Below are 13870 nucleotides of genomic sequence, written 5' to 3'. Positions count from 1 at the left end.
CTAATTCTGTCGTATTCCTCGTTGTGGGCCCGGAATGTGTCTGTTGTTCTATTGGACTCTCCCGAGCGCTTAGTACAGTGCTTTACACACAGTAAGCACTCAATAACTACCAGTGAATGAAGGAATGAAAGAAAATTGTACTCTCCCCAGCACTTAGCACCATGCTCTACACATAGCAAGCGCTCAATAAATGCCATTGATTGTTATCGTTTCGACCCCAGGACTTACTTCCTGGCAAACAGTAAGCGCTCAGCACACCACGATTCATGATTATTAATACTATTAGAGAAGCAGCATGGTGGCTGGGCATGTAACGGGTGCTAATCCTGACACCTCCTCATCATTCACTCATTTGATCATATTTATTGAGTGCTTACTGGATGCAGTGCACTGTACTAAGCGCTTGGAAAGTACAGTGCAGCAACAAATAGAGACAGTCCCTGTTCACAACGGGCTCGCAGTCGTGGCTCAGTGGAAAGAGCACGGGCTTGGGAGTCAGAGGTCATGAGTTCGAATCCCAGCTCTGCCATGTCAGCTGTGTGACTGTGGGCAAGTCACTTCACTTCTCTGTGCCTCAGTTACCTCATCTGTAAAATGGGGATGAAGACTGTGAGCCCCACGGGGGACAACCTGATTCCCCTGTGTCTACCCCAGTGCTTAGAACGGTGCTCTGCACATAGTAAGCGCTTAACAAATACCAACATTATTAGTAAGGGGGAGACAGACATCTTCTGTATGACCTTGGGCAAGTCGCTTAACAACTCTGTGCCTTAGTTGCCTCATCTGTTAAATGGGGATTGAGACTGTGAGTCCCACATGGGATAGGGACTGTGTCCAACCTGAGTTGCTGGTATCCACCCCATGCCTGGCACAAAAAAAGTGATTAACAAATACCATGATTATTATTGTTATTATTATTATGATTCATTTCATTATCCTTGCCCAGTGTGATGCCCGGGTTCAAGTTCCAGAGCACAATGGTCAGCTCTCTGGTTCCCGAGTTCTAATCACCATGGAACCTGTTGAATTTCACTTCCTGCTAGACCGTTAGCTCGTTGTGGACCGGGAACGTGTCCGTTTACTGATGCGTTGTCCTATCCCAAGCCCTTAGTAGAGTGCTCTGCACACGGTACGAGCTCAAGTAATACGATCGAATGAATGACGTTCACAATTTGCGGCCAAACGCTTGGTTTTTCCTTCATGAAAACGCTTCTCAGACATTGTAGATATCAAGCCAGCCAACATGGAGGACCTGACAGAAGTGATCACCTCATCGGAGTTCCACCCCCATCACTGTAACCTCTTCGTCTACAGCAGCAGCAAAGGCTCCCTGAGACTGTGCGACATGAGGGCCTCCGCCTTGTGTGACAAACATTCGAAGCGTGAGTGACTCCTTCCCCGGGATCCCGCTCCCCCCTCCGTACGGTCATCCCTCTGGGCCGCAGGGTCCGCCCCGACCCGGGCCCCAGGGCCCTGGAAGCTCCGAGAGGCCAGTTTTAGGGGGAACCGTGGCCTCTGAAACCAATCAAATGATCACTGGGAATTTGATGATAGGGATTATTGAAATGGAGTGTGGCCTAGTGGAAATCAATCAGTCGATCACTGGAAATTTGATAATATGGATTCATGAAAAGCAGCCTGGTCTAGTGGAAAGGGCACGGGCCTGGGAGTCAGAAGGACCTGGTTTCTCATCTTGGCTCTCCCACTAATCAGCTGTGTGACTTTGGGCAAGTCACCACACTTCTCTGGGCCTCAGTTACCTCAGCTGTAAAAGGGGGATTAAGACCGTGAACCCCATGTGTCCAACCCGATTTGATTGTATCCACCTCAGTGCCTGCCACTTAGTAAGTGTTTAACAAATGCCACAATCCTTATTATCATCATGATCATTATAATTGTTCTTCCATATCATGGCGCATGGGCCTGGGACTCAGAGGAGCATGGATTCTAATTCTGGCTCTGCCATCTCTCTGCTGTGTAGCCTTGCACAAGTCACTTCACTTTCCTGGGCCTGGATTACCTCGTTTGTAAAATGGGGGTTAAAACTGTGATCCCTATGCAGGACAGGGACTGTGTCCAAAGTGATTTTCTAGTACCCACCCCAGTGATTAGTACAGTGCCTGGCACGTGGTAAGCATGTAATAAATACCAGAATTCATTAATCAATTAATCATTATTATCATCATTCAGCACTTACTGCGTGCAGAACGCTACACTAAACACTTGGGAGGGTCCAATACGACAGAGGTGGAAAACACGTTCTCTGCCCGCAACGAGCATCCAGTCTAAAGGGGGAGAGAAACCAAATAGGCACAATCTCTGACTGCTATTGCATGTTGCCTTGGGCGTCTACTCAGCATCCACTGAAATTCTTCTTCCTGGAACTAGCTTCCATGGGCCTGGTCTATTTTGCCAACTAGATGATTGTCCAACTGTGTCCACCACAACTAAGAGACTATTTGCAGGGTCCAATAAAAGCAGACATTTTTTGCAGTCTTAGAAATAGAATTTCTTGTCTTACGCTGCCGAGTCACCTCCGACCTCCATCTGCAATCATTGTGGTAGTGGATTCTTGGTCATTGCCTCCTTCCCCGTGGTCAATTTGAGTCTCTGCCCTCAACTCTCTCTCACGCCGCTGCTGCCCAGCACAGGGGAGTTTTGACCGGTAGCCGATGACCTGCCACGCGCTAGCCACCGGCCAGGCTAGGAATGGAATGGACAGGCCTCTGCTTCATTCTCCCTCCCGTAGCCGAGACTGGTAGCCATAGCTGAGACTGGTAGAGTACTGGAAACTCTCCAAGTGTATCCCTGAGAGGGGAGAAAAAGGATTCCCAACCCCAAAAGTTGGTGTTTGAGACTGCATTCGCAGAAAAGCTAGCCTGTTCATTTGCAGACGAGTAAATGAAAAGATCGGGGTATGAACAGTGTGTGGCAATAAAAGGGGTTATTTGTTAAGCACTAACTATGTGCCAGACATTGTACTAAGCACTGGGGTGGATACAAGCAAATCGGGATGGACACGGTCCCTGTCCCACATGGGACTCACAGTCTCAATCCCCATTTTACAGATGAGAGAAGCAGCGTGGCTCAGTGGAAAGAGCCTGGGCTTGGGAGTCAGAGATCATGGGTTCAAATCCTAGCTCTGCCACTTGTCAGCTGTGGGACTGTGGGCAAGTCACTTCACTTCTCTGTGCCTCTCATCTGTAAAATGCGGATTAACTGTGAGCCTCATGTGGGACAACCTGATTACCCTGTATCTCCCCCAGCGCTTAGAACAGTGCTCTGCACATAGTAAGCGCTTAACAAATACCAACAATATTATGAGAGAACTGAGGCACAGAGAAGTGAAGAGTCTTGCCCAAGGTCACTTAGCAGACAAGTGGCGGAACTGAGGTTGAAACCCAGGTCCTTCTGACTCCCAGGCTTGGGCTTTATCCACTCGGTTACACTTCTTCTAGACATGTGGGTCTAAAATGATAAATCTCATTGCCTCCTGTGATCTGGAAGGGAGAAGCCTAATTTTCACAGTCATCTTCCTGAAGTTGGTTCCCGAGAACTAGTTTTGTGAGTTTTCTTCTCTTAAATATGATATCCGTTATGGGCATGGAGGGTGTCTGTTAAATCTGTTGTACTCTTCCAAGCACTTATTTGTTAAGGACTTACTATGTGTCAGGCATTGTTCTAAGCACTGGGGTAGTTGCAAGATAATCCGGTTGGACCCAGTCCCTGTCCCACATAGGGCTCACAGTTTTAATCCCCGTTTTACAGACGGGGGAACTGAGGCCCAGTGAAGTGAAATGACTTGCCCAAGGCCACACAGCAGAAGCGTGGCAGAGGCGGGATTAGAACCCATGACCTTCTGACTCCCAGGCCTGTGCTCTAGGCACTAGGCCATGCTGCTTCCCAGGGTTCTCTGAGATATCCTGCACAGAGTGTTCAATAAATAGCAAGGAGTGATTCCTTATATAAGGAGCTTACAATCTAGAGACTGTGAACCCCACGTGGGACTGCAACTGTCTTCCAACGTGATTAGCTTGTATCACCCCCGGCACTTAGTACAGTGCCTGGCACATAGTAAGCGCTCACCAAATACCACAGTGGTTATTATTACGGGATTGGGCAGGGAACATATCTGCCAACTGTATCGTATTGAACTCCCCCAATTACTCAGTACAGTTCTCTGTATCCAGGAACCACTTGATAAATACTTCTGACTGAAAGGTGTATGTGTATGTTGCCCTATTCAGTTTGTGTGTTGTGAGCATATGCATACACATATATGTTATCATTTATATACATGTGTGTAGGTGCATATATGTATTCATATATATATGTGTGTGCGTGTGTCTATTGTGAATGTATACACACATGTCTATAAATATGTATATACACATATATATACACACCCAAACATACATTTATATGAAGCATGTATACTTACATATACATATATATACACACACACAAACATATATTTATATGATGCATATACACACCCCCACACATGTCTAATAATAATAGTGATGGCATTTGTTAAGCACTTGCTATGTGCCAGGTACTGTACTAAGCGCTGGAATGGATCCAAGTATATCGGGTTGGACTGAGTTCCTGTCCCATAAGAGGCTCACAGCCTCAATCCCGATTTTACAGATGAGGTAACTGAGGCCCAGAGAAGTGAAGTGACTTGCCCAATGTCACACAGCAAACAAGTGGCCAGAATTAGAACTCATGACCTTCTGACTCTGAGGCCTATCCATTACCCCCAATTAGACTGTAAGCCCGTCAATGGGCAGGGATTGTCTCTCTGTTGCCGAATTGTACATTCCAGTGCTCTGCACATAGTAAGCGCTCAATAAATACTATTGAATGAATGAATGAATAATAATGTTGGTATCTGTTAAGCGCTTACTATGTGCAGAGCACTGGAAGCGCCGGGATGGTTACAGGGTAATCAGGTTGTCCCATGTGAGGCTCACAGTTAATCCCCATTTTACAGATGAGGTAACTGAGGCACAGAGAAGTGAAGTGACTTGCCCACACTCACACAGCTACCAAGTGTCAGAGCCGGGAATCGAACCCATGACCTCTGACTCCCAAGCCCGGGCTCTTTCCACTGAGCCACGCTGCTTCTCTACCCCATGCTGCTTCTCTACAAACACACACACACACACACACACACATCATACATACATATATAAATATATATGTATATGTATGCATATATATGAGTGCCTGACTGCTACTTACAATTTTCCATGTTGGAAGCACAGGATCCTTGTAGGGGAACATTTGTTCAGGTTCGTGCCCCTCCCCGGGAGAGTTGATTGACAGGGGGTGGGCATCTCGGGGGGCAAATCCATTCTGTCATAACGGTAGACCACAGCATGATCTAGAAATCCTCCCTCTGATCCAAGACCCAGATTCAGACAAGCAGCGTGGCCTAGTGGAAAGAGGACAATCCTGGAGTTGGAGGTCCTGGGTTCCCATCCTGGCACCGCACCTGTCAACTCGGTGACCTTGGGCAAGTGTTTTCACTTCTCAAGTTTCCACACCTTTAAATGTGTCTTCTATGCCTGCTCTCCCTCCTACTTACGCTGTGAGTCCCATATGGGACAAGGTCTGCTTCCTATCCAATTATCTTCTAGGTACTCTACGGCTTGGAATGTAATAAGTGCTTAATGAATACTACAATTATTATTATTGATATCATTAATACTGTGTTAGGTGGAGTAACACCTTTGGGCCTCTTCATTGAAATCCTGCTGGAATCAGTATGGGACTAATTTTAAGCACGGCAAAGTGACTAGAGCCCAGGTCTGGGAATCAGAAGGACCTGGGTTCTAATTACGACTCCGCCACTTGTCTGCTTTGTGCCCTTAGGCAAGTCACTTCACTTCTCTGTGTCTCGGTTCCCTCATCTGTAAAATGGGGATTAAGACTGTGAGCCCCATGTGGGACAGGGACTGCGTCCAACCCTTGTATCTGCCCCAACGCTTAGAACAGTAGTACCTGGTACATAGTAAGCACTTAACGAATACCAATATTAGTATTAATCTTCCCAGGTCCAGGGACTAGTGGATGATGGCTTCTTCCCCTCTGCCTTCCAACATGCCCATGTCTCCCCCATCCTAAAAAAACCCTCTCTCGACCCCACTTCCCCTTCTAGTCATCAACCTATCTCCATACGATCTTTCCTTTCCAAGCTCCTAGAACGAGTCATCTACACTCGCTGCCTAGAATTCCTTAACTCCCATTCTCTCCCGGACCCCCTCCGATCCGGCTTCCGTCCCCTCCACTCTACCGAGACTGCTCTCTCTAAGGTCACCCGTGACCTCCTTGCAAAATCCAATGGCTCCTAATCTGTCCTAATCCTCCTTGACCTCTCAGCTGCCTGTGTCATTGTCGACCATCCCCTCCTCCTCCACACCTCATCTCACCTTGGCTTTACGGACTCCGTCCTCTCCCGGTTCTCCTCTTGTCTCTCTGGCCGGTCATTCTCGGTCTCCTTCGCTGGCTCCTCCTCCCCCTCTTATCCTCTAAATGTTGGGGTTCCTCAAGGGTCAGTTCTCGGCCCTCTTCTGTTCTCCATCTACACTCACTCCCTCGGGGAACTCATTCGTTCTCACGGCTTTGACTACCATCTCTATGCAGATGACACGCAGATCTACATCTCTGCCCCGTCCTCTCCCCCTCCCTTCGGGCTCGTATCTCCTCCTGCCTCCAAGACGTCTCCACCTCGATGTCTGCCCGCCACCTAAAACTCAACATGGCCAAAACTGAGCTCCTCATCTTCCTTCCCAATCCCGGTTCTCTCCCTGACTTCCCTATCACCGTGGACGGTACGACCATCCTTCCCGTCTCTCGGGCCCGCGACCTCGGTGTCATCTTTGACTCGTCTCTCTCGTTCACCCCACTCATCCGATCCGTTACCGAGACCTGCCGCTCTCACCTTTATAATATCGCCAAGATCCGCCCTTCCCTCTCCACCCAAACGGCTACCTTACTGCTACGGGCTCTCGGAATATCCCGGCTAGACTACTGTGTCAGCCTTCTCTCTGATCTCCCTTCCTCCTCTCTTGCCCCGCTCCAGTCTATTCTTCACTTCGCTGCCCGGCTCATCTTCCTGCAGAAACGCTCTGGGCCTGTCACTCCCCTCCTTAAAAACCTCCAGTGGTTGCCTATCGACCTCCGCACAAAACGAAAACTTCTCACTCTAGGCCATCCCCTTGCCCCCTCCTACCTCTCCTCCCTTCTCTCTTTCTCCTGCCCACCCCGCACACTCCGCTCCTCTGCCTCCCACCTCCTCACCGTCCCCGTTCTCTCCTGTCCCGCCGTCGACCCCTGGGCCACGTCCTCCCGCGGTCCCGGAACGCCCTCCCTCCTCACCTCCGCCAAACTCATTCTCTTCCCCTCTTCAAAACCCTACTTAGAGCTCAACTGCTCCAAGAGGCCTTCCCACAGTGAGCTTCCCCTTTTCCCTCTGCTTCCTCTCTGCCCCTCCCTCCTTCCCTCACCTAAGCCCCATTTTTCCCCCCTTTCCCTCTGCACCACCCCCTCTCCCTTCCCCTCCCCGCAGCACTGTGCTTGTTCGCTCAATTGTATATATTTTCATTACTCTATTAATTTTATTAATGAGATGTACATCACCTTGATTCTATTTATTGCTATTGTTTTAATGAGATGTTCATCCCCTTGATTCTATTGTTTTGTGTGGAAGACTATTCTAAACACCTGGGAGGGTAGAATAGATTTGGTAGACATCATCCCTGTTCTTGAGGAGCTTATAGGCTAATGGGGGAGACAGACTAAAATAAATTGCTGACAGGAGAGCCCCTTGTCGGTCAGGGATTGTCTCGATCTGTTACCGAATTGTATATTCCAAGGGCTTAGTACAGTGCTTTGCACATAGTAAGCACTCAATTAATACGATTGAATGAATGAAGGAGAAATAACCGAGCATGAGGTTATGCACATAAATTCTGCTGTGCTGGGATGTGTCACACAGCAGATGGGTGACAGAGGCGGGATTCGAACCCAGGTCCTTCTGACTCCTAAGCCGGTGCTCTAGCCACAAGACAACACGGTAAGAGAAGCAGCATGGCTCAGTGGAAAGAGCCTGGACTTCGGAGTCAGAGGTCATGGGTTCGACTCCTGGCTCTGCCACTTGTCAGCTGTGTGACTGTGGGCAAGTCACTTAACTTCTCTGTGCCTCATTTACCTCAACTGTAAAATGGGGGTTAACTGTGAGCCTGACGTGGGACAACCTGATTATCCTGTATCTACCCCAACACTTAGAACAGTGCTCTGCACATAGTAAGCACTTAACAAATACCAACATTATTATTATCATTACCATTGATTGATTGCCTGGGAGGAGGTTCCAGGCAGAGAAAGGGTGTGAGAGAGCCAATAGCCATTGAGATGAGAATAAGGGAATATTCCAGAAATTTTAATCTATGGGTTTTCCCACTATTTCTTGCATAAATACATATTCATGTATATATTTGAGTGTGGTGGGAAATAGGATGTATACATATATATATATATATTTTATGTATGCATATATATATAAGTATATGCATGCATATATATATGTATATGTATTTAGATATAGATATATAAATATCTTGTATCTGCCCTAGCTCTTAGAACAGTGCTTGGCACATAGTAAAAGCTCAAGAAAAACCACAGTGTTTGTATGTGTACATGCATATATGTATGTCTGTGTATGTGTGTGTGTGTATAAATATAATAGTGCTTTTTGTTGAACTCTTACTTTGTCTGCGTCACGTGTTTGCTAAGAGACATCGATTCGAAGAATGGAGTGAATGGAGTTTATATTATAGTCAAGTGGCAATCAGCAAACACCTATTACGGTAGGGAATATGCAGAGTGAATTCCTTTCAAATCAGGGTCTCGGAGGGGATAGTCAAAGTGGAGCGTGATTTCAGTTGTCAAGTTCTTGTGATGGAGTGGGCCCTTGTCATTGTAAAGGAAATCTGATTTGGAGGAGAAAGGATTAAGGATATCATCTAACGGCAGCAACAGAAAAATAGACGGGAAAAAGCCACTTAAACCACTAGATTAGCAGGGTACATTGGAGACGATCTGTCTTTTGGGGGTAAAAGATGTGTATCATGCTGACATGGTCCTTTCTATGGTTCTTATGGTCAGGGATTGTGTTGGTTTTACAGTTACAGTGTACCCCCTGAAACGCTTAGTTCAGGCTTCTGCATATGTTAAGCGCTCAATAAATACAACTGATTGATTGACCGATTGGGCACCTGAGTCCTGACCCCCTAATCAAACAACCAATCAGTGGTATTTACTGAGCACTTACTGGGTGCAGAGCAGGTACTGAGCCCTTGGCAGAGTACGATAGGCCCAATCGCTAGTCACTTAAGTATACAACCCTATTATTTATATAATGATTGTGGTATTAGTTAAGCGTTTACTACGTGTCAGGCACTGTACTAAACGTTGGGGTGGATACACAAAAATTAGGTTGGACACAGTCCCCATCTCATGAGGGGCTCATAGTCTTAATCCCCATTTGACAGATGAGGTAACTGAGGCCCAGAGTAGTGAAGCGACTTGCCCAAGGTCATACAGCAGACAAGTAGTGGGTGGAACTGCGATTAGAGCATCCCACACTTCTAGACTGCGAGCCCGTTTTGGGGTAGGGATTGTCTCTATTTGTTGCCGAATTGTCCTTTCCAAGCGCTTAGTACAGTATTCTCCACACAGTAAGTGTTCCATAAATACTATTGAATGAATGAATGAACCCAGGTCCTTCTGACTCTCAAGCGTTTGCTCAACCCACTAGACAACACTGCTTATGATTATGTGTGCAAGCTCTGTTACTCCTCCCTATCTCTAATGTATTTTAGGGTCCATTTCCCCTGCACTATAATAAGCTCCTTGAGGGCAAGGGTCATGTCTTCCAACTCTATGATAATCATTCAATCAATCCATTGTATTTATAGAGCTTTTACTGTGTGCAGAGCACTGTACTAAGCACTTGGAAAGTACAATTTAATGATATAACAGACACATTCCCTACCCACAGCAAGCTTACAGTCTAGAGAAGCAGCATGGCTCAGTGGAAAGAGCCCGGGCTTGGGAGTCAGAGGTCATGGGTTCGAATCCCGGATCTGCCACTTGTCAGCTGTGTGACTGTGGGCAAGTCACTTCACTTTGCTGTGCCTCAATTACCTCATCTGTAAAATGGGGATTAACTGTGAGCCTCACGTGGGACAACCTGATGACCCTGTATCTACCCCAGCACTTAGAACAGTGCTCTGCACATAGTAAGTGCTTAACAAATACCAATATTATTTAGAGAAGCAGCGTGGCTCACTGGAAAGAGCCCGTGCTTGGGAGTCAGAGGTCATGGGTTCGAATTCCAGCTCTGCCATTTGTTAGCTGTGTGACTGTGGGCAAGTCACTCCACTTCTCTGTGCCTCAATTACCTCATCTGTAAAAGGAGATTAACTGTGAGCCTCACGTGGGACAACCTGATTACCGTGTATCTCCCCCAGCTCTTAGAACAGTGCTCTGCACATAGTAAGTGCTTAACAAATACCAACATTATTATTATTATTAGAGGGGGAGACAGACATTAATATGAATAAGGACATGACAGATAAGGCATAAGTGCTGTGGGGCTGGGTCAGGGGGTGAATAAAGGGAGCAAGTCAGGGTTGCGCAGAAAGGAGTGGGACAAGAGGAAATGAGGCTTAGTCAGGGAAGGCCTCTTGGAGGAGATGGGCCTTCCTTTAGGCTTTGAAGTCGGGGGAGAGTCATTGCCTGTTGGATATGAAGAGGGAGGGCATTCCGGGCCAGAGGCAGGATGTGGGCGAGAGGTTGGTGGTAAGATTGAGAAGGTTGGCACTAGAGGAGCGAGGCCTGTGGGCTGGACTATAGTAGGCGAATAGCGAGATGAGGTAGGAGAGGGCAAGATGATTGAGTGCTTTAAAGCCAATGTTAAGACGTTTTCGTTTGACGTGGAGGTGGATGGGCAACCCCCGGAGTTCCTTGAGGGGTGGAGAAACATGAACGGAAAGTTTTTGTACAAAAATGATCCGGGCAGCAGAGTGAAGGACGAACTGGAGAATGGAGTGGGGAGAGACAGGAGGCAGAGAAGTCAGCAAGGAGGCTGATACAGTAATCAAGGCAGGATAAGTGCTTGGATTAATAAGGTAGCAGTTCGTGTGGAGGGGAAAGGGTGGACTTTAGTGATGCTGAGATCGTTGAACTGACAGGATTTAGTGATGGATTGAACATGTGGGTTGAATGAGAGAGAGGAGTCAAGGATAATGCCAAGGTTACGGTCCTGAGAGACAGAAAGTATGATGGTGCTGTCTACAGTGATGGGAAAGCCGGGGGGTAGACAGGGTTAGAGTGGGAAGATAAGGAGCCCAGTTTTGGACACGTTAAGTTTGAGGCGATAGCAGGGCATCCAAGTAGAGATGTCTCCAAGGCAGGAGGAAATGAGAGAGCGCAGAGAGGGAGAGAGAGCAGGGCTGGAGATGAGATTTAGGAATCACCCGCATAGAAGTGGTAGTTGAAGCCGTGGAAGCGAATGAGTTCTCCAAGGAGCGGGTGTAGATGAAGAATAGAAGGGAAGCCAGACCTGAACCTTGAGGGACACAAGTTCACACAAGCACTCAGTACAGTGCTCTGCACACAGTAAGCACTCAATAAATACGATTGAATGAATTAGGATTCAATAAGTACCATGACTCGATTGTGTAATCCTCTTCAGGTTGCCCACTCGTGTGAATGTAATTCCTTTACTCGCGTGGTAAGGACTTCCTGGACTGCTGTGTTTCTATTTATTCCAAAGGTTAGATCTTCCGCCTGTTCATCGGTGCTATTTATTCAACACTCCCTGTGTGCAGAACACTGTACCGAGCGCTTGGGAGAGTACAGTACAGTTAAGTTGTGGAAGCAGTAAGGACTGATCGAAAGATTGTAGTCATGGGAGTCAGAGGATGTTGGTTCTAATTCCAGCTCTTCCCAATGCTTGGTGGTAACGTTGGTCAAATCACTGAACTTCTTTTTGCCTCAGTTCCTCTGTTGTCCTTCCTATTTTGACTGAGTCCCATATGGAACAGGGGCTATGATCAACCTAATTAACTTGTATCTACCTCAGTGCTTAGAATAATAATTATAATAATGTTGGTATTTAAGCGCTTACTATGTGCAGTGCACTGTTTTAAGCGCTGGGGTAGACACAGGGGAGTCAGGTTGTCCCACGTGGGGCTCACAGTCTTAATCCCCGTTTTACAGATGAGGGAACTGAGGCACAGAGAAGTGAAGTGACTTGCCCAAAGTCACACAGCTGACAAGTGGCGGAGCCGGGAGTCGAACCCATGGCCTCTGACTCCCAAGCCCAGGCTCTTTCCACTGAGCCACGCTGCTTCCTGGACAGAGTTTGACACATAGTTAACAGAAGCAGCTTGGCTTAGTGGAAGGAGCATGGCCTTGGGAATCAGAGAAAGTGGGTTCTAATCCCACCTCCGCCACTTGTCTGCTGTGTGACCTTGGGCAAGTCACTTAACTACCCTGTGCCTCAGTTACTTCATCTATAAAATGGGGATTAAGATTGTGAGCCCCATGTGGGACAACCTGATTACCCTATATCTATCCCAGTGCTTACAGTGGTGCTTGGCATATAGTAAATTCTTAACAAATACCATAATCATTATTATTATTAAACACTTAACAAATACCATGAAAGAAAAAAAAACAGAGTTTGTTCACGTATTCCCTGCACACAAGGAGCATACAGTCTAGAGGGGAAGAGTGAAGAAATGTAGTGGAGTGGATAGAACAGTGACCTGGGAGTCAGAAGGTTATGGGTTCTAAACCTGACTGTGCCACTTTTCCGCTGTTTGACCTTGGGCAAATCACTTCCTCTCTGGGCCTCAGTTACCTCCACTGTAAAAGGGAGATCGAGACCGTTGGCCCCACGTGGGACCAGGACTGTGTCCAACCCTATTTGCTTGTACGTACCCCAGCGCTTAGTACAGTGCCTGGCACATAGTAAGCACTTAACAAACACCGCAATTATTATTATTATTATTATAGTTCCGGAGGGGCTACCGATGCTCTCCAAGGTAAAGTCACTAATGCCACCCAGACCAACTCACACAGGGTCCTAGTGGGTAAAGCAGGGGCCTGGGAGTCACAAGGACCTGGGTTCTAATCCCAGCTCTGCCACTTCCCTGCTGTGTGACCTTGGGCGTATCATTACACTTCTCTGGCCCTCTGTTTCCATCCTCTATAAAATGGTGATTAAGATTGTGAACCCCATGTGGGACAGGGACTGTGTCCACTCTGATTTGCTTGAATCCACCCTAGCACTTAGAACAGTGAGTGGCACATGGGAAGCACTTAAATACCATAATAATTATTATTTTCATTAGTATTATTTGCAAGAAGGAGGTCTGTGGGAGAGGAGGAAAGGGAGGAGATTGGAGTCAGCAGGATTTCAGAGTTGCTGAGGGTAGAGATTGTGCAGTGATTAGAGTATGGTAAGCATATAGCAGCCTTTTTAGGGTGGCACCTGGAGAGTTTCCAGTCCTCTATCAGTCTTGACTACAGGAGGGAGAGTGAAGCAGAGGCCTGACCATTCCATTTCTAGCTTGGGCAGTGGCTAGCGAGCGGCAGGCCATCGGCAACAAGTCAAAACTCCCCCGTGCTGGGCAGCAGCGGCACGGGAGAGAGTTGAGGGTGGAGACTCAAGTTGACTGTGCGGAAGAATACAGTGGTAAACCACTTTCATACTTTGACCAAGAAAACTCTGTGGATCCAGTACCGGAACGATCGCAGATGGAGGTGGGGCCTTCTGGGATAGATGCAT

The 13870-nt window shown here is 47.3% G+C and overlaps 1 protein-coding gene across 2 annotated transcripts in view; it reads left to right on the top strand.

Annotated features, from left to right (window-relative positions):
* Positions 1-13870, top strand: part of PPP2R2C (protein phosphatase 2 regulatory subunit Bgamma) — a 322790-nt gene that overhangs the window by 251662 nt on the left and 57258 nt on the right. For both annotated transcript variants that reach the window (XM_029064199.2, XM_029064200.2), the window contains one exon: positions 1218-1382. In XM_029064199.2, coding sequence (XP_028920032.1) covers positions 1218-1382 — 165 coding nt within the window. The remainder of the gene's footprint in view (positions 1-1217; positions 1383-13870) is intronic.

This window comes from Ornithorhynchus anatinus, chromosome 4 (assembly GCF_004115215.2).
Source record: "Ornithorhynchus anatinus isolate Pmale09 chromosome 4, mOrnAna1.pri.v4, whole genome shotgun sequence".
NCBI lineage: Eukaryota > Metazoa > Chordata > Mammalia > Monotremata > Ornithorhynchidae > Ornithorhynchus > Ornithorhynchus anatinus.
The sequence above is the reverse complement of the archived record's forward strand: the minus strand, read 5'-3'. Positions and strand labels throughout refer to the sequence as shown.